This window comes from Pelodiscus sinensis, chromosome 5 (assembly GCF_052426305.1).
Source record: "Pelodiscus sinensis isolate ZL-2025 chromosome 5, ASM5242630v1, whole genome shotgun sequence".
Classification (NCBI taxonomy): domain Eukaryota; kingdom Metazoa; phylum Chordata; order Testudines; family Trionychidae; genus Pelodiscus; species Pelodiscus sinensis.
Window position 1 is genome coordinate 23,153,058 of NC_143056.1, and position 20,769 is coordinate 23,173,826.

Below are 20,769 nucleotides of genomic sequence, written 5' to 3' on the forward strand. Positions count from 1 at the left end.
TTAGATACATAGCTATGTTTACTTCAATATGTGCAGAATTATCTTGCACAGCTTAGTAGTTGTGGAAAAAATAGTATCTTGAATAGTGTCAACAGTGTGACACTGTTGCAAGAAAAGCAAACATGATTCTGGGATGCATTATTGGGAGTGTTGTGGGCAAGACACGAGAAGTCATTCTTCTTCTCTTCTCTGCATTGATTAGGCCTCATTTGGAGTATTGTGTCCAGTTCTGGGCACCACATTTCAAGAAAGATGTGGAGAAATTGGAGAAGAGCGACAAAAATGATTAAAGGTGTAATCATGACCTATGAGGGAAGACTAAAAGAACTGGGCTTATTTAGATTAGAAAACAGAAGACTGAGAAGGGACATGATAGCAGTTTTCAAGTATCTAAAATGGTGTTAGAAGGAGGAGGGAGAAAAACCATTTTCCTTGGTCTCTGGCAGTGGGCTTCAATTGCAGCAAGGGAGGTTTAGATTGGACTTTACGAAAAAACTTCGTAACTGTCAGGGTGGTTAAATACTGGAATAAATAGCGTAGGGAGCTTGTGGAATCTCTATCACTGGAGATATTTAAGAGAAGGCTAGACAGACACCCATCAGGTATGATCTAGACAGTGCTTGGTCTTGCCGTGAGGGTAGGGGACTGGACTCGATGATCTTTTGAGGTCCTTTCCAGTTCTATGATTCTATGATTCTGAGTGCTTATATATAAATGCTGGAAGTCTAAATTTTAAGATGAGGGAATTAGTGTATCTGGTATTTAATTAGGATATAAATATAATAGGAATTACATAAACTTGATTGAATGAGGATAATCAATGAAAAAAGGGCAGGGGACTGGACTCTAAGACCTCTTAAGGTCCCTTCCATTTCTAGGATTCTGCGATTCTATGAATACTTCACATACGGAAGTAAATTATTAAGTTACTTAAGGCATGATCTTAGGCGAAATTTTCAGGGATGCCACTGGTGAATGGTCAGTGTATACAGGAAACTATAAGAAATTACAGTGCATTGATTCTTTTGCTACAAGTCTACATTGTTCCTCATGTCAGAACCCTATGGATTGTAGAATAATTATTTCCTCTCTCCCCATATTTATAAGTGTCAAAAAGGCTAAAATTAAACATTTTATGTCATCTTCCATTGAGGTCAAAAGTCCCCCACTGTGCTCGGGGAGCAAAATCAAGATGGTCTTAGTTAGATATGGTATAAATTTGTGACAGTCATATTGGGTTACTGTCTTCAATTGTAAACAATGTTGGGTCTAGTTTTTCCACTATGGATAGTACCAGCAAGCTGTATGATTTTAATACTGGCTCTAGCCCCTTGAGGTTTGGGAAACCTGTCTGAGATATTTAGAATTCATGCATGAGGAAAAGAGTAGGCAATTGAGAGTCAGTGCCTGGGGAGTTTAATGGGTGACTCCAGTTATTGACAACAGTTGTGGTGCTCAGGAAGTATTTCCATTGCAGTCATTTGTATTCATTGCCAATGAATTCCAGAGCACTGCAAAACCACAGGATGAGGGATGCATCTGAATGATGTATGGTATGTATTTGTTCTTAATTTGTAGTGTGTTGAGGGTTTCTTTTGGGTTATGAAATATGGGGAACTTGTTAAATTCAACACAGATGTTATGTGACAAATCTGAAAGGAGAGCAAACAGATATTCCATATGGCATTAATAAGAGCTCCATTCATCAGCAAGTAAATAGGAGTTTTGATAGAGTAAGGACTGCCCCGTGGGATTAAAAGGGAGTTGAAGGTAATTCTGCTGTTTCAAAAAAGTGGGATGGATGAAGTAGTTCAGATCAAAAAGTTCAGCCAACTCATGATCCCCAAATCAAAGGAAACTACTTTTGATGTTTAAACCACTTCAGAGATTCATATATTTTAATGCCACAAGGCACCATTGTGGTCATCAAGTCTGACTTCCTGTGTTACTCAGGTCATGGAATTTCATCCAAGGATTTTTGCACCTCTCTAAGCAACTTGTGGCTGAACTACTTTCATTCCATTTAGAAGAGTCCATTGTGTATGTTTGTTGTGAAGCTGATGAACACAAGTCGCTCAAGATAGCACTCAGATCCTTGTCCCTAGTAATTTGAGTTAATTGATTTATTGTGATGGTGGTATCTAATGGTCTCATCTGGATCAGGGCCCTATTGTAGTAGGAAGGGTACAAATACACAGGAAGACATTGTCATCATCCGTATTTGTTTAAAGTCTAATTAAAGACCAGAGACAGCAAGCAAAGGAAACAAACAACAAGGGTGCATTGAGGACGGAGAAATGTGGTCATGTTAATAATATCTTGAGCCCACACAGGCACAGAAAAAAACATTGGACAGTTCCGAAGGACTGAAATGTTGTTTTAATAGTTATTCTAAAATGCCCCCTAAAACGATAACCTCTGAACTCCCAGAATATCACTCTCCTTTGAGCCCCTGCAAAATTCAACACCTGGGTTTGCTGCCTACTGTTTTATTTTGCTAGCTTAGTTTATTCCTTTCATCACTAGTAAGCAGTCCCACGTGGCCATTATTAATAATTTTAAAATATACACAATCCCCACAACCACCTCAGATGCTAAGGCCACTCCCAGCTCACAGGTGTCTGACCCACATAGAACTAAGAGGTCACTGTGGCTTCATGAGTCCTAGAATCATAGAATCATAGGGCTGGGATAGACCTAAACTAAATCATCCCAGCCATGGCTTTGTCAAGCCAGGACTTAAAAACCTCTAGGGATGGAGAGATTCTACCACCTCCATAGGTAACCCATTCCAGTGCCTCACCACCCTAATAGTAAAATCATTTTTTCTCATGCTCTCTTGGCTACTGTTCAGGGGGCAGTGATAGTTACCTGCAGTTGTCAGGCAAACGAGGCAGAAAGTCCATTAATCAACCCCCAGAAAACAAACCAAGGTCTGGAACTTTTGATATCATCATGACTTCTGAGGCTATAAAGAGGGCCCTGCTGAATTCATGGTCAAATGTGTCCAATTTCATGGCCATAGAATTTGAAAATTTATAATTTTAACATTTTCATGATGGCTACGTCTAGACTGGCATGATTTTCCGCAAATGCTTTTAACAGAAAAGTTTTCCGTTAAAAGCATTTGCGGAAAAGAGTGTCTAGATTGGCACAGACGCTTTTCTGCAAAAGCACTTTTTGCAGAAAAGTGTCCGTGCCAATCTAGACGTGGTTTTGTACAAGAAAGCCCCGATCGCCATTTTGTTGACCGCTCTGGTAAACCTCATTTCACGAGGCATAACGAAACACTTGACAAAGGCTTCCCTTGTCAACCGCAGCGCATCCAGACTGCCCCGCTGTGCCGCTAAACAGCTGATCGGCACAGCATGGTGGCCATTTTGATGTAAATGAAGCTGTGATTATTTAAATCCCAACTTCATTTTCCTATGTCTAGTAAACTCATCTACATGGCTCCATTGACGGAGCCATGTAGTCTAGACATACGCCCATAGCCCTCACCATCTGTTGTGAGAGACCCAAAAACAGTCATTATGGATGATTCAAACACAAATAAAGTGCCATAAGACTTCATAAAAATTACCATGGTCCCTCTAGCCCAGTACCTTGTCTTCCAACAGTGGCCAATGCCAGGTGCTTCAGAGGGAATAAATAGAACAGGTAATCATCAAGTGATCCATCCCCTGTTGTCCAAGCCAACATTCTGGCAAAAAAAAGGCTAGGGACACTTCAGAGCATAGTTTTACATCTCTGGCTATCCTGGCTAATAGCCATTGATGGACTGATACTCCTTGAATTTCATATTTCAACCGAGGGTTACTTAGAGTCCCATTGCAAAATGCTCAAATTCTACTGTTTTTTTGCATCACCTTCAGAAGCAGCAAACTTTTCAGTAGAATTAAATAAGAATTGAGAACAACTTAGCTTTTATGTCGTAATTTCTATCCATAGCTGTACAAGGGAAAACAAAATATCATCATTCCTATTTTACTACTGGAGGAACTCATGTCTGGAAAGATGACATGACTTGTGAAAGGTGACACATTAATACAGTCAGCAGCAGTGCCAAGTATCTGAAAAACACCTGTAGAAAAATGTGGGACTTGGGCAAGAGATAGTCATGGATAGAGAATTTTCAGCTGCTCAAAAATGGATCAAATCTTGAAGTTCTAAGACTAGAGTAAAACCCCCAGAATCTGGCCTACGAGATACTAAGTTCACATTCTTAATATATAAAGATTACACTTCAGAGGCATTATTTCTAAGAGCACCCAAAGTAGTGAGTGACGTGTTCCAAAATTGAAACAAGTTGTACAGTAGTCCTTTTTCAAGGATCTTCCATAGACATGACAAAAGAAAGGGGATCAGGAAACATAAAGTAACTGCAAAGAGATTACATGCATACAGAGTGGAAGCTAGGGCAAGGCGAGGTTAAGCAAGGAAATAGCATCTGTCGCTTAGTTAAATAAAGAGCTATCATTTCTTGCTGCTGTTACAACAGTTTGTCTTAAAGTAAAACTTGAACACAGAGAGGAGAATGACACAGATCTGCACAGACCAGGAAATGGCTGTGGGAGAAGCAGACATCCATGCCATGACTGGAGTACAACAACTCTGTTTAATGGTCACTTCTGAAGTTCTGAAATTGGTTTTTGTTCCACTTTGGAACAAAAACAAAACTTTTCAAATGATATCACAAAACCAGAATTGTGTTGAAATGTTCATTTTCAGACTGACACCTGAGCTTTCTGAGTTGGGAAATTTGCTTAGTCTAGTGGTTTATTTTGAGAACCTCTCCTTCCCAAATGTGTCAGTTTTGACTAAATGAAATTTTTGCCATAAACATTTGTACCAACTCTATGACTGAATTGCCATACTAATACAAACCGCTACACACAGGGATCTCCATAGGCGGTCAGTAAATGTTCCACAGTATCACATGCTGAGAGGCTGGGGATAACCACTGTTTATTAAAGTTAACTTGGGTGAGGAGAGTACTGCACATGCTGAGTGCACAGTGTGAAAGAGATTATGCTACTGTGAGAAATACAATACTTTCATTTCCTGACCTTTGTGTATTATTATATATATATATATATATATATATGTTGTTTTAATGTTAAAGATACTTTAAATATATGAAAACACAAAGGCTGTCTTTCAAGTAGGAATAAGAAATCCTCCGGAAAGGGGCTTATTTTCTGGAGAATCACGTCTAGACTGGCCCTTTTCTCCGGCTTATCCCCAAGCTGGAAAAAAGCGGCAGCCATGTAAATGCAAATGCCGCGGGGGATATTTAAATCTGCCGCGGAATTTGCAATTCCGAAGTCTACATTAGCATCCCTTTTCCGGAAAGGGGTGCCAATGTAGACACAGCCATACTGAAGAGCATTTTTGAATGTTTCAGCCGCAGCCAAAGTAATGCCATCCCTAACACAAATATCAGGTATTCCAACATAAGCATATGCTGTATTTGGGTGTGTCTAGATTGCTATTGCGTTCTTTTGAAAGAAAATTGAAAGAACAGAGGGCTTTTTCCAACACTGGAAAACATCATTCTACAAGGAAGAATGCCTTTTCCAAAAGAGCTCTTTCAGAAAAAGGTGTGTGTGGATGTGGAAGAGGGAGTATTTTCAAAAGAAGAAGCCTCCAGGAAAAAGCACAGGTGCCCTGGGGGCGACTTCATCCACTCCATCCATAGTAATCACAGCTTACATGCAAGATAGCATCCATTCAGATGCTATCTTTCGAAAAAGCGGATCACTTTTTCGATGAACTTTGGCAATGTGGATGTTCTTTTCAGAAGAAGTTTTTTTTGGAAGATCTCTTCTGAAACAGCTTCTTCCGAAGAAGCCTGCAGTCTAGACATAGCCTCTGGGGGTATGTCTACACTACCCTCCTAGTTCGAACTAGGAGGGTAATGTATGCATACCGCACTTGCTAATGAAGCCCGGGATTTGAATTTCCCGGGCTTCATTAGCATAAGCGGGGAGCCGCCATTTTTAAATCCCCTCTGCTCCGAACCCCGTGCAGCGCGGCTACACGGGGCTCGAACTAGGTAGTTCGGACTAGGGTGCCTATTCCGAACTACCGGTACACCTCGTTTCACCGAGGTATTGCACTTATTGCAGCATATATTGTTGATGTATATGTGAGCATTTGGTGCAAGCAGTTCATGTCCCACAGAGACACAGTGGCTATATCTAGACTGGCATGATTTTCCGGAAATGCTTTTAACGGAAAAGTTTTCCGTTAAAAGCACTTTCGGAACAGAGCGACTAGATTGGCACGGACGCTCTTCTGCAAAAGCACTTTTTGCGGAAAAGTGTCTGTGCCAATCTAGACGCGCTTTTCCACAAAAAAGCCCCGATCGCCATTTTCACGATCGGGGCTTTTTTGCGGAAAACAAATCTGAGCTGTCTACACTGGTCCTTTTGCGCAAAAGTTTTGTGTAAAAGGACTTTTGCCCGAATGGGAGCAGCATAGTATTTCCGCAAGAACACTGACAATCTTACATGAGGTCGTTAGTGCTTTTGCGGAAATTCAAGCAGCCAGTGTAGACAGCTGGCAAGTTTTTCCAGAAAAGTGGCCGATTTTCCGGAAAAAGTGGCCAGTCTAGACACAGCCAGTGTGGGTTGCTGGTGCCAGATTGGCTGACGTGAAAGAGCTAAGGGAGACAAAGAGGTGACACAGGGAGACTTTCAGGGACACAATACAGTCTGCCAGCCTCTGGACTGTGAAAGCAAATGAAAGGCTCAAGGAAGGAGAACATTCAGCTGGAGTCAAAGGAAACAATCCCACAGTTGAATTTGTCCTTCCCAAGGATGTCACAATAACCTAATGTACCAAGGATACCCTCTGGGGGAGGGAACCAGTGTTCCCTCTAAGCTGAGTGGTAGTGTAGCCCCACAGCAACTTAATGATCCCCACCCAGCCAGGAGCTAGAACTTTCACATGGAGTTGCCTGGCTCAGTGGGGCACTTCCCCCTCAGCAACAGCAGCAGTTCCCTGCTGAGGAGAGAGCAAAGAGTCTCACTCAGCCCAGAAGGACATGTCCCCTCCCTATTGGCACAAGTAGAGTTTGGAGAGCTGATTTTTCACTTTGGTGGCAGCACCACAAATTTTAAATAGGTTTTGTTCCAGAGCAGGACCTGGATTTTCTACCTCTGCAATCCCTGGATAAATGGTTATAAATGATAGATAAGCGAAGGCAGTGGCAGCCTCTTCTGGTTGTTTTGTAAATGGCCAAATCTATTTGTATGAAATGTACAGATAGGTTTGGTCCGCTGACAGTTTTTTTCTTGTAGTTGAATAAAACTATTCATCTGAATATTTTTACTCTTTTCTACTTTTAGATCTCCCATGAGTGTCTAGCAGAGTAATTACAGTGTTATGGCAGTGATTAAAGCTGGGTCAATCCACTGCAAATAGCACCCTCATTAGAGGCAAATGTTTTGATTAGTGTTCCTTATAATCACCTGCCTCCAAATTTTACAAGCCCTTGGATGAACCTGTGTCAGAAAGGGTGTGCATCTTGCTTTTGCATCAGGGTTCTCTATTTTGTGAGCAATGATATTGTTGTTTTCACATTTCTTTCAGTAAGATTTTGTTTGACTAAGTGTTTTATTTTCACATGTGACTGGAGGGAGAGAGTTGGTGAGATGAAACTGTTGATCTTTGTTGGTAATTTCTCCCCCTCCCCCAAAAGGACCTTGTTTGCTGCAAGATTCTTTCTTTACCTTTCAGGTCATTATCTTGACCATGGCAGTCCTGCAAACATCCAGAAGTTTGCTTGCTGCTGACTGCATATTGTGATAGGTGAGTAGTAAATCTTTCTGGGAACCAAAATCCACATATGTAACATCAACAGGTTCTGTCTGTTCTCTGTATGTGCTAAGAAATTGAAGATACTGTTCTTTGGAATACATAGGCAACTTCCTGTTTTGTTTTTAGCAGCTGCATCAGTGTGACTAGTGGAATAACATGTGTTGAAGTTCATTTTTTACTCAGAGTTTCAATAGCCACTCATTTCTTATCATACAGCTCAGCAGTCCTTTACACCCTCATTCTCTAGGATGAGTCCCTCAGCAGGTCTTACTTGGGTTAGAGCTGGAAATATATATATTTTTGGAATCAGGAATAATGGCCCAAGCCTTCAGTTTCCAGATTTGAAGTGAGTCCTGAGCAGGGATTTAGTCATTTCCTACTCAGAAATGAATATTTTCCACAACTTGCCATTGAGTGTATTGACTGTCTTTGGAGTTCCAGATACTACTGGAAGCTCTTCTGAAATCGGGCCCAAGCTTTCTCTAGTTGGCCTACCTCCACCACAACCTCCCCTATCCTGCCACCATAAAGCCTGCCCTTAGCTATTCCGTGCCTTATTTCCTACAATGCCCATATATTACTTTGATTCTGATCTTCCTTTGCTCCAGCTGCACAACAGTCTTCTATAATATAATGCCTTATTATTCAGAGTCTATAACAACCGTTAGGCCACTGATCTTAGCAGGAGGATGAAGAATTGCATGTTGAACCTGCAGCCTTTCTTGACTATAGAGCTCTATTGAATATTAAAGAGCGGGGCAGGCCTCAGGCCTCTGTGGAGTAGCAGGCATCATATGAAAGCTCAGATGAGCTGCTCTCACTTTGTTTGGATTTTAATTTTTTTTAAACTCTTAATGGTTTGGCTTGACCAACTTATTTCACTACCAGAGTCTGAGGAGCGGGCTCTCTGAAACTCACCTGCTCACTACCAAGGCTATGTCTACACTACAAAGAAAAGTTGGAAAAAGATATGCAAATTGCGAACCACAATTTGCGTATCTTTTTCCGCTTTTCTTTCAAAAGAGGCTTTTCTGAAATTTGGTGCGTCTACATGGCAGCAAGTTTTGGAAAAAAACTCCTCTTTTAACACATCCCTTCTTCCTCATAAAATGAGGTTTACAGGGATGGTGAAAGACTTCATCTGCTTTTCCAAAAGCATTTTCAGAAAAGTGGACATGTACCTTGGACACGGCATAGCTTTTCCAGGATACCTCCAGTATCCCAGAAAAGAGCTACAGTCTAGACATAGCTTAATGTCTCAGGCCTAAGCAGATATTCCAACTATACATGAGGAATTAATTGTGTGACCTTGTATTGAATATGGCTCCTTCAATATCACACAGTGAATCTGTGTATACCTCACAGACTCATAGGCTACGTCTAGATTGGAATGATTTTCTGGAAATGCTTTTAACAGAGCGTCTAGATTGGCACGGATGCTTTTCCGCAAAAACACTTTTTGCAGAAAAGCGTCCATGCCAATCTAGACGCACCATTTTCGTGACTGGGGCTTTTTTGTGGAAAACAAATCTGGGCTGTCTACACTGGCTCTTTTGTGCAAAAGTTTTGCGCAAAAGGACTTTTGCCCGAACAGGAGCAGCATAGTATTTCCGCAAGAACACTGACAACCTTACATGAGATCGTCAGTGCTTTTGCGGTAATTCAAACAGCCAGTGTAGACAGCTGGCAAGCTTTCCGGAAAAGCGGCTGATTTTGTTCTACCAACTGGGAATAGATTTCTGTGGAATTGCTTCCACACCCACTGGCTGTATTGGGAAAATAGTGGGAATGCAGACTGTAAGGCCCAAGGAAAAGACTATTAGTATAGTGCCTTGCACAATAGGGTGCCAGTCTGTTTGAGGCCTTTAGATTCTCTCACAGTGTAAATGTTAAATAAATAAATATGGCTTGCTTACTCCTGTGTGTCTGAATACAAAGGACCATTGATTTTCTGTGAAATTTAGTCACTTTTTCTGTGAAACCAAGTCCTAAGTCACTCAAGTGGTTTTGAACATCTTACCCATACTTCAGAAATAAAGAGACTCTAACAAATAAGAAATTTTTAATCAAGCAAATAAAATCCCTAATAAGCAACTACGGGACTGTTAATTTTGCACAGATGGCTGAACTAGAGGGAATATGTGAAAAGAAAAGAAAAATACTGAACATCCTTTGAAAACAGTTTTTCACGCAAATAGAAACAAATTTGTGAAGCAGCCAAGTAGACAAGGTTGCTGAAGCAGCAGAGTAGATGCCAGGTTTATGAAGTAAATAGCCAGGTGCCATCTTGATAGAAACACATTGTTAAACAAATTTTTATAATCTTTTCCAACAAAATTTCAGTTATTTGAACCTCATATATACATGTAAACTTGTCCTCCAGTAAAGGGGAGCTTGCATTCTGTTTCTAAGGAACTGATTCATCGTATATTACTGCTATATCTGTAGACACTCTGTGGTATGTAACCTATCATTTAAATCAGCCTCTGTAGCAAAGGACAGTTGGATAGCTCATGTGATGCCAATGTTTTAAAAAGTCTTCAGAGGCAATCCTGACACTTGCAGGCCAGTAAGCTTTATTTCAATACCGGCAAACTGAAACTATAGTACAGAACAGAATTATCAGACATGTAGATGAACACTATGTTGGGGAAAAGTCAATACAGCTTGGGCAAGGGAATTCTTTGAGGGGTTAATAAGCATGTGAACTTGGGTGATCCTATGGATAAAGTATACTTTCAGAAAGCCTTTCATAAAGTTTGTCACCAAAAGTTGGTAAGCAGTATAAATAGTCATGGGGTAACAGAAAAGGTCCTTTCATGGATCAATAACTGGTTAAAAGATAGGAAACAGAAGGTAGGAATAAATGGTTAGTTTTCACAGTGGAGAGAGTTAAATAGTGGAATCCCCAAAGGCTCTGAACTGAGACCAGTGCTGTTCAGACATTCACAAATTATCTGGGAAAGGGTTAAATAGTGAGGTGGGTAAAGTTTGCAGATGATACAAAATTACTCAAGATAGTTAAGTCCAAAGTTTGTTGCAAAGAGTTACAAAGGGATCTCACAAAGTTGGGTGGCTTGGCAAGAACATGGCAGATGAAATTCATTATGGATAAATGCAAAGTAATTATCAGAAAACATTATCCCAATCATACATTCAAAAGGATGGGGTCTAAATTAGTTGTTACCAGTTAAGAAAGACAGCTTGGAGTCTTCAGGAAGAGTCCTCTAAAACATCTGCTCAGCGTGCAACAGCTGTCAAAAACACTAACAGAATGTTAGGAATCAGTATGAAAAGGGACAGATAATAACACAAAGAACATCATACGCCTGTAGAAACCTATAGCACACCCACCTTGAATACTGAGTGCCCCCATCTCAAACAGATTTAATAGAACTGGAAAAAGTATGGAGAAGGACAACAGAAATTATTAGAAGTCTGTAACAGGTTCCATATGAGGAGAGAGGAAAAAAGATTGAACATGTTCAATTTAGAAAAGGGAGAACTGTAGATGGAATATGATAAAGTTCTGTAAAATCTTGAATAGTATGAAGAAAGTTAATATGGAAGTATTATTTGCCCATTCATCTAACACAAGAACTAGAGGTCATCTGATGAAATTAATAGGCAGCAGTTTCAAAACGAACATAAGGAAGTACTTCTGCATACAAACACACTATCAACCTATGTAATTCGTTTCCAGGGGATGTTCTGAAGGCCAAATTTAAGTAGCTTCAAAACAGAATTAGATAATGGAGGATAGGTCTATCAATGGTTAGTAGCCAAGATGATCAAGGACATTACCTTATGCTCTAAGTATCCTTAAACTTCTGACTGCTACAAGCTGGGACTGGATGTCAGAAGATGGATCACTTGATAAATTGCCCTGTTGTGTTCACCTTCTCTGAAGTGTCTGGCACCAGCGACTGTCAGAAGACAGGATGCTGGCCTAGATGGTAACAATAATTTTTAAATAGCACAGACTTGTCCATTTAAATAGTTGATTTCCAAAAATATGGCTGGGGTCCAAATACTTTTTATAGTAAGTATATTGCATAATCAGAAAGAGATTAGTCCTTTTCTTTTGCTCTGTGCCATAATAAAATATCAAGGTAGGGAATGTGATGAAATTAAAGGGAATTATATTTAGAACTAATGAAAAAAATACTCTTTCATATCAACCTTTAGACATGATAGTCTACTAACCACTACTAAGGGTACGGCTACACTGCCACTTTTTTTAGATCTGTTTGTTAGAAGAGGCTTTTCTAGACTGGGCCAAATGTTGGGGAAAAAAAACCCCTTTTCAGAAGCCGCCTTATTCCTCATAGAACGAGGAATACATGGACTTCTGAAAGAGCGCATTTGCTCTTCCAGAAAAAACACGGAAGAGCAAACACATCCCTGGATGCAGAAAAGTTATTTCAGGATAGTTCCGGTATCCCAGAAAAACTCTTGTGGTATAGCCATACCCTAAAGTGTTACTAATTTTAATTCTTTCTCCTGGGCAAAAATCAGTTCATGCTATCTTAAATTATCAGGTTAGATTTGTATTGCTGCAGTTGAGAATAATATTGGACGAGTAATAGAGACTCAAATAGAAGTAAAAATGATTGAAGAATGCATACATGGTCAGACTGTAATCAGGGTGAAGCCTACATACGTTGGAGTTGCAATGTAATTATACTGCAAGCTTGCCAGAAAAGAATATGGGATTATAACACATTGATATAACTGGCAGGTTAACATATGGCTTTTTAATACATATTCTATTAGATTCATTATACTGTGAGTATACTCTGTCAGATATTAACTTTTCAGTTCTATGAATTACTGATAATTACAGGGACCTCCCACCCACCAAAAAGAATAAGCGTGGTATAATTGCACTTTAATTGCTCAGCATAACTGCAAAGGAGTGAAATCCTTTTGTGATTGACATCACTAAGGCCAGGATTTTACTCAACGTAGACTTGTTATAAAGTGTTATTGAGATCATTATTTTCATTATCCTAAAATATTTTGAATAGCGATGTGGCCTTCTAGACTACAGAACCCAGGAATCTGCAAACCACCAGTTGAAAACAGATGTTCCATGGCAATGACAACCTGTCACAAACCACGTAGACGTAGCCTGAGGACCCCTAGGATCTGCAGACCACAACCTGAAGTCCACTCTTCTGCTTAGCACCATTTTCAAGTGCAGCAAAGCCCAGTAAAGAGCTCATGGCACGATGAGAAAACAATACAGTTAAGGTGTTACACTGCATGACATTTTCACCTTGGATAATCACACATAGCTCTGAAGTGTTTCGGTGAGATATTTCAACAGAAAAAGATTAATCTTAAATAATCTTAAATGACGAGTCAGATGTTATTTGGCATATGAGGAAAAGAAATAGAATTCAGAATGCAAGGCAAGACACGGAGATGATGAAGAAGCAAGAACCAAGCAAAAATTTCAACACACTTCTCTAACCGCTCATGCCTATAAATGTAATGTGCTTCAGATATGTATTGCCATTTGCTTTCTAGTGCAGTTCACCAATTTAGTCATAGAATTAACCACCTTATCAGAGAGATTGTCTCATAGACTATCTTCTCCCACCAATTGTGATTAAGTGGACCATCTCTCTCTTTAGATAATATGCTTGTGGCAACTACAGCAATTGTATAGATGAAAAATTGAGAATCACAGCATGTTTAATTTATTTTTAATATCATGGAATGCTTAATTTAGCAGCTGAAGACAAAAAGGAAGGACTTTCTGTAGAAGAGCTTCATCAAGTGTTCCATGAACCACAATTTGGGAAGTCTAGTCTAGTGTGCAATTTTACTGGCAAGAATGTTTGCAGAAATATTAAATTTTAAGAAAACATTAAAGACTATATCCATGGAATGGAATGCTTAATTTAGAAATGTCAGTACTGGCACCATTCTCAGGGAATAGAAGCAATATGAAGTGACTTAAGCCACTGTAAAAACTAACCAAGCTGGTCTGACTTTTGAACACTGATAAACTCATAGGCTGCGTCTAGACTGGCAAGTTTTTCCACAAAAGCAGTTGCTTTTGCGGAAAAACTTGCCAGCCGCCTACACTGTCCGCTTGAATTTCTGCAAGAACACTGACTATCTCATGTAAGATTTTCAGTGTTCTTGCGGAAATGCTATGCTGCTCCCATTCGGGCCAGTGTAGACAACGCATTATTGTTTTGTGCAAAAAAGCCCTGATTGCAAAAATGGCGATCGGGGCTTTTTTGCGCAAAACCGCGTCTTGATCGGCACGGACGCTTTTCTGCAAAAAGTGCTTTTGCAGAAAAGCGTCCGTGCCAATATAGATGCTCTTTTCTGCAAATGCTTTTAACGGAAAACTTTTCCATTGCAAGCATTTGCGGAAAATCATGCCAGTCTTGACATAGCCACAGTGAATTGGCTGTGAACAATCTACTTAACAATTGTATAGCTCTCTGAGGAACAATGTTTCACAGAGCTCTTGCAAAGCTGTGACTTGATGGTGCAATTCACATACTCCCTTGCTCATTTATTCCTTAATTGTACTGTTCTAATTATTATAAAATCAATACAAATTCTGTAATTAAATAGAATAATTAAAGGAACGGGAAGGACATTTGCCTTCCTAACGTCAGGAATAATATATTTCACTCAATTTGCTGGGAAAAACCTAATATATATGTCCTGACAAATACATTAACACTGTTCAGGTTGAACCTAGGTTTTTATGCCTACAGCACTTTGGTATCCATAATATTAGTCAAAAAGGGTTAAATGGATTATTAATCTTAACAGAAAAAAATCTCCAAGAGATTAAAATATTTATTATTTTGACAAAGACACACATAATTAAGCTGGCCTCTTTTTCATACAAATACATGTTTGAAAATTTAGATTTGGAAGGTTTTAAAGGATTACTTTTATTAAAATGTCTTATTTATATGACTAGAAACAGAGCACATAGCTGACAGAAATAGCTAGCCTAGCATGAGGTCACATGCTTCCTACCTGTTGAATAAAGAAAAGCATGTTGCATTTGCTTGCCAAAAATCCCCTCTTGTGCCTTTGTTCTTAACAAATTCAAGTGCTTTACAAAGCTAATCTCTGTAACCTTTGTGTTTTCATGAGTCTCTGCAGCTTAAGATTCCATTTCTAGAAGTAGCCAGATAATTGGGGATCTTTTAAAATCTTTTATTTTCTATTTTTAGGTATGTTAATAATGATGAGTTTAAATTCTTTCCAGAATTTTACCTCTTCATTTCAGGAACAGATAATTAGTCAGAAATAGCAATAACCCTTCAGTTTCTGTTTTGTGTTAATAGCTAACCTGGCTGAACAGCCTTGGAAAAGACATATCTTGCTAGTCTAATGGAAGCTGGCAGGATTGCTACGTTTTATTTCTGCTAGCAGGTTCTGTAGCAACCAAGGTCATGTAACAAAAACGTTAATACCCCGTAATAGCTATGAATGATGCTTGCAACGTTTTCTGCAGATGATTTGTTCATCACTAGATAAGTCATTATATTTAATGGACTTTCATAAAGTCCATCTTAGATGGATATTGAAGATAAATGAGAGATCATTTTAGAAAAGTGTAACCTACATTCCCTCTCATTCAATCCTTAAATTCAGGTTGTGACCAAATCCTGACTTGATTTCCTCCATAACGTGTAAAAAATTCATCCCTTCCTTTATGTAACCAAAGACTAACTCACTGATCTATCTCCTGACTCAAATACAACAATGTCCATCTCCCAAATCTTCCTGATACTAACATGGCCCTTCTGCAATCCATCCAAAATGCTTCCAAGAAAATCTACTTTCTTGCCACTCACTTTGATTATGCCTTTGCTGCACAATCAATTCCAGTATACAATTCATTTATTGTTGCACATCCAGTGGGAGGGATGAGGGGAAATGCGATAGAGGTCTATGAAGTCACAACTGGTGTGAGAAAATGAATAAGGAAAAGTTATTTACTTGTTCCCATAACATAAGAATTAAGTGAAATTAATAGGTGTTAGGTTTAAAACAAACAAACAAACAAAAGGAAATACTACTTCATGCAATGCACAGTCAATTGGAACTCCTTACCAGACGATGTTGTGAAGGCCAGGACTTTAACAGGGTTCAAAAAAGAACTGGATACATTCATGGAGGTTAGATCCATTAATGGCTATTAGCCAGGATGGGTGTGCCTAGCCTCTGTTTGTCAGAAGCTGGGAATGGGCAACAGAGGTGGGATCACTTTATGTTAGCCTGTTCTGTTCATTTCCTTTTGGGGCACTGAGCATTGACCACTGACAGAAGACAGGATAATGGGCTAAATGGACCTTTGGTCTGACACAGTATGTTCCTTCTTATGTTCAGCATACATTGCTATTTGTAGTAAACTTCACAGCCATTAAACGATGTTGCATAGATGTGACAAATTTGGGGTCAATGGTTTGGTCAAAGCAAGAGAATTATCAGTATTTATTACTGCTATGTACCCATGGGATTCTTGATATGATATCGAGGCAGAGCATAAGGCATGATCCCTACCCCAAAAAGTTTAATGTGTAAGTAGAATATTAAGAGCTAGATGTATTTATGAGTGGGATTATATGGTGGGATTACTTCTGGTGGCAGGGAAGGGGGATTGGGATTGACAGGGGATTGGGTTCCCTTTCCTTTCATGACATGTTACTAAAATCTCATACTTCAGTGAGTATTCCCATCACTGTATGTTGTGGTGTTTTTTGTTTGTTTTGCTTTTTTCCCTTCCTTCATCTGAAGCATCAGAGATTGCCCTTATAGGACGTGGAACACTGGATAGGAAGGGCCAATGCACTGAGGTGCTATAGAGAATTCTCTTTTGCATGTGCTTGGCTGGTGAATCTTGCTCACATGCTCATGGTCTAACTGAACAACATATGAGGGGTTGGGAAGGAATTTTGCCCTGCTCAGATTGGCAGTGACCTCAGGGAGGAAGGTGTTCACCTTCTTCTGCAGTATGGGTTACTTGCTGGGATTATCTGGATATACATTATGCTATGCATGGGCTTTGGGCACTGGTGTACTTCAATCCCTCCTGTTCTGTCTGTGACACACACTAGCCTCTGGAGGGCTGTGATACTTTGATCTAATTCTGGTTGTTGGATTTGGTGTTGGGATGTTTGGGTGGCATTAGGTGGCCTGTGATACACATGAGGTCAAACTATTATATGGTAGTGCCTTCTGGCCTAAAACTCTGTGAAGCTAAAAGAACAGAAGTTATTAGATAAGTCGCCAACCAAATGCATACAATGAACTTACAACCTCTGTGGTCTGGGAAATCTTTATTCCTCTTCCACAAGATCTTTGACTACATTCTTCTCTGAAACATAATAATTCTGTTATATTATATCAGCCTCTAGAGGCCCCAAACAAGGTAGAGTTCAACTGTGCTAGGCCCTGCACATACATATAGTAAGAGAACAACTTACCATCTAAATAGGCAAGGCAACCGAAGAGTGGGTTAAAGGAAATATTATTACTCACATTTTACAAAAGGGGATGTGAAGCACAGACAGATTAAGTGACTTGCCATTATCAGCCAGGAAGGCTGTGGCACAGCATGGAGTCAAACCTGGATCCGACCTCAAACCCTCCTGCCTCACTAGTATTATTATTTATTAAAGTGATGTAAAGATACATAGCACTGTGCAATAAGTGAACTCTTGGACAGACTTTATATTATAATGTCATGAGAGGATACAGCACGAAAACTAACACAGGATGAATGATATGATCATGTAAACAGAATATTTCAGAACCAAACTTCTGTCAGAGGACAGGGCACCCAATTAAATGGGCTAGACTAGATGTACCACATTGTTTCTCACTGATGTTAGAGCTACATGCTGTCCCTCTTAAATTGATTTCCGTGATACTTAAGGGAACAAGGCTCAGATGCATAAGGGTATTTAGGCACTTGCCTCTCCATTTGTTATGGGTCACTGCCATTCTGAACCTCTCCCTCTCCCCTCACAACACACACACACTCAATTCCTGGCTCATTCTGTTGGCACCAAATTTCCATTAGCATTTGGTCTTATTTTTACTTCATTCTTCTGTGTTTTCTTCCTAGCTCACTTAGGCAGCTCCTCACTCAGCTCACTGGCTTCTGAGGTTCCCTTCCTTTGGCACTGACTCTCTCCATAAACTGCATGGGGAACTTGGGAATCTAACTTACGGCTGATAAGTATATTTCTGTAGTAGGGAGGATGATGTGGGCTTCATTTCCTACGTTTTATTAAATAAACTGGAAAAGGGGGGTATAGAATGGCAATGAACACTGTGGATGAGAGGTGATGGAGATTTGCATAGCTATAAAAAGTTCTGAACTGCATACAGAGAACATTTTGTCAGAAGCTAGGGAAGCCAAAGTCCTTTATACCATCCCATCTAAGATATTTCATGCAGTTCTGGAGATCTCCGGGTTAGAGAGAGGATTTCAAACTCTAAGAAAGTCATAGAAGATCAACAAAAATCTGGATTAATTGATTCACGAGGTACCCTTTTGGAGCTTCATTGTATTTTCATGCCCTGGTGGGTGCACTGGTATTTAATGAAAAACCTCTCTCTCACTGTTCTTTTATGAATGTAAACTACTTTTCCTTTTTAACTAGTTTCTCCAGGGGTGATATGGAAAGCCACAACTAATAAAGGTGTTAAAGGGAGAAGACATTGGAGACAAGGGATAGCTCAGTAGTTTGAGCATTGGCCTGCTAAACCCAGGGTTGTGAGTTCAATCCTTGCGGAGGCCATTTGGGGCAAAAATTTGTCAGGGATGGTACTTGGTCCTGCTGTGAAGACAGGGGGCTGGACTTGATGACCTTTCAAGGTCCCTTCCAGTTCTAGGAGATAGGCAATCTCCATTAATTTAATAACTAGAATAAGGGACTGAGATTATTTAACTTCTCTGTGCCTTAGTCTCCTCATCTCTATGGTGGTTAGAATGATCCTTAGCAACAGGGGTTTTGTGAACTGCTGTTTATGAAGTGCTTTGAGACCCTCTATGGAAAGGGATATATAAACACACATTATTTTTAAAAGGCACTATTATGATGTGTCTGTGAATAGGGTAAAACAAAGTAACCCCCAAACTAAATAAGAAACACCCGGACCCCAGTGATGCTCACTCATTTTAATACATTGAAATTTCAGTTATAAATAGAATGTATAAATATTCTTGCTGACATGACTAGCACTAAATACATAATCTGATTCTCCTGTGAACTATAATTTATTCATGCATAAATTTAGAAGGGACACAGTTAATTATTTCACTCAGTTACTAAGCACTCATGAGTGCCCAGTTCTGCCTCGAATATGGAACTGTGACCAATGCAGAGATATATAGTTGCCCAAATAGTGTCACTGTAGATCAGCAATGGCAAAAAGCACAGCCAATGCCTCTGTAAAAGTTATTTCAGTTTGGAACTTGGTTCCATGCCTGTGTCAATAGCATATGTTCCTTGACTTCAGTATGCAACAGATAAGGTTGTTGGCGCATGAAGAATTTGCTTGGAGTGTGTGTATATAGCTCCCAGTGCTAAACCAAAGAGCATATACATACTACAAGCTTCAATACGTCAACAGAGAACAGCCCAGGGATAGGGGCACTGAGACTTACTGAGCTCCTGGGCAAGGGGACAGGTCCTCCATACCCCTAGAAGGGGCAGGGCCTTGGATGGAAGGGGCGGGGCTGAGGGTAGTCAACCCTCAGCTCTGGCCAGTGTGTGCTGTGCTGCCCTCAATGCTGCTTGGAGTTCACTCTAGCAGCAATTTAGAGGACCCAGGTCTCCAGCCACCACTGCTTCTGTGGTAATAGTGGCAGCACTAGAAGCCCTGGGCCCTTCTGAATCACTGGTCTCCAAGGCAACCATCCCCTTTATATGCCCCCCCGCCACCCCCATCCACCCCCAGCCTGATAAAGTTAATAGAAAAACCTCTAGTCATTTAAATGAGCTTTTTTATAGTTGTACAGATGTTAAGACCAGAGGGGACCATTTTGATAGTCTAGTCTGACCTCCTTTGTAACACAGGCTATAGTGTTTCACCCAGTAATCACTGCATCAAACTCAACTTTTGATTGAGCTATCATCTCTCTAATGAAGGGCTATCTTGTCTCAACATAAAGACTTGAGGTGTTGGAGAGTCCTTCACATCCCTTGGGAAGCTGATCCAATGGTTAATTACATTCACTGTTAAAAAATAACTGTGTTTTACTGCTAACCTTAATTTATCTAGCTTCAGTTGCAAATCATTGTAGCTCATTATGATTTTTGTCTGCTAGATTATAGAGCCATCTCGTATCAAAACTGGTTCCTTGTGTAGGTATTTGTAGACCTGTGATCAAGCCACTTTTTAACCTTCTCTTGAAAAATCTAAACAGATCGGGGAGCTGACGGAATTGCTGGGGCCCTGGGAAAGGTATGGGGTAGGAGTGGCACCAGGCTCCCAGAAGGAGCAGAGCCTTGGGAAGAAAGGGCAAGGCTGGGGCAGCCAGCCCTAAGCACCACCCAGTCCATGCCATGTCCCCCATCCATCCCTTAGTGCTGTCCAGATAACACTGCATGGGGCTCCAGCAGTTATTTAAAGGGCCTGGGAAACCAGCCACTTCAGTAGCAGCAGCAGTGGCCAAGAGCCTTGGGCTCTTTGAAATTGCCAGGCCCTGGGACAGTTGCCCTTCCCCACATCAGTGGGCCTGAAACAGATTGAACTTTTAGTCTCTCTCTGTGGATCAGGCCCATGGACAGCTAGAGCCAGAATCATTGTAAGAGCAGAATTTTAGAGTTTAGGGCTAGAAAGGAGCATCACATGATCTAGTCTGATCTCCTGTATCTCACAGGCCACCAACACCATCTAGAACCCACATACTAACCCAACAATCAAAAATAAACC

The 20,769-nt window shown here is 40.2% G+C and overlaps 1 protein-coding gene across 7 annotated transcripts in view; it reads left to right on the forward strand.

Moving 5' to 3' along the window:
* The window catches only part of LOC149524297 (uncharacterized), a 378,401-nt gene that overhangs the window by 347,213 nt on the left and 10,419 nt on the right, over window positions 1-20,769 (forward strand). For 5 of the 7 annotated variants that reach the window (XR_016349592.1, XR_016349591.1, XR_016349590.1 and 2 more), the window contains exon 5: window positions 7,747-7,818. The exons of the other annotated variants lie outside the window; for them this stretch is intronic. Coding sequence is in view for 1 of the 5 variants with exons in the window: in XM_089778353.1 (XP_089634479.1) it covers window positions 7,747-7,802 (56 nt within the window). In the remaining 4 variants the exon portion in view is untranslated. The remainder of the gene's footprint in view (window positions 1-7,746; window positions 7,819-20,769) is intronic. 7 annotated transcript variants of the gene reach the window in all.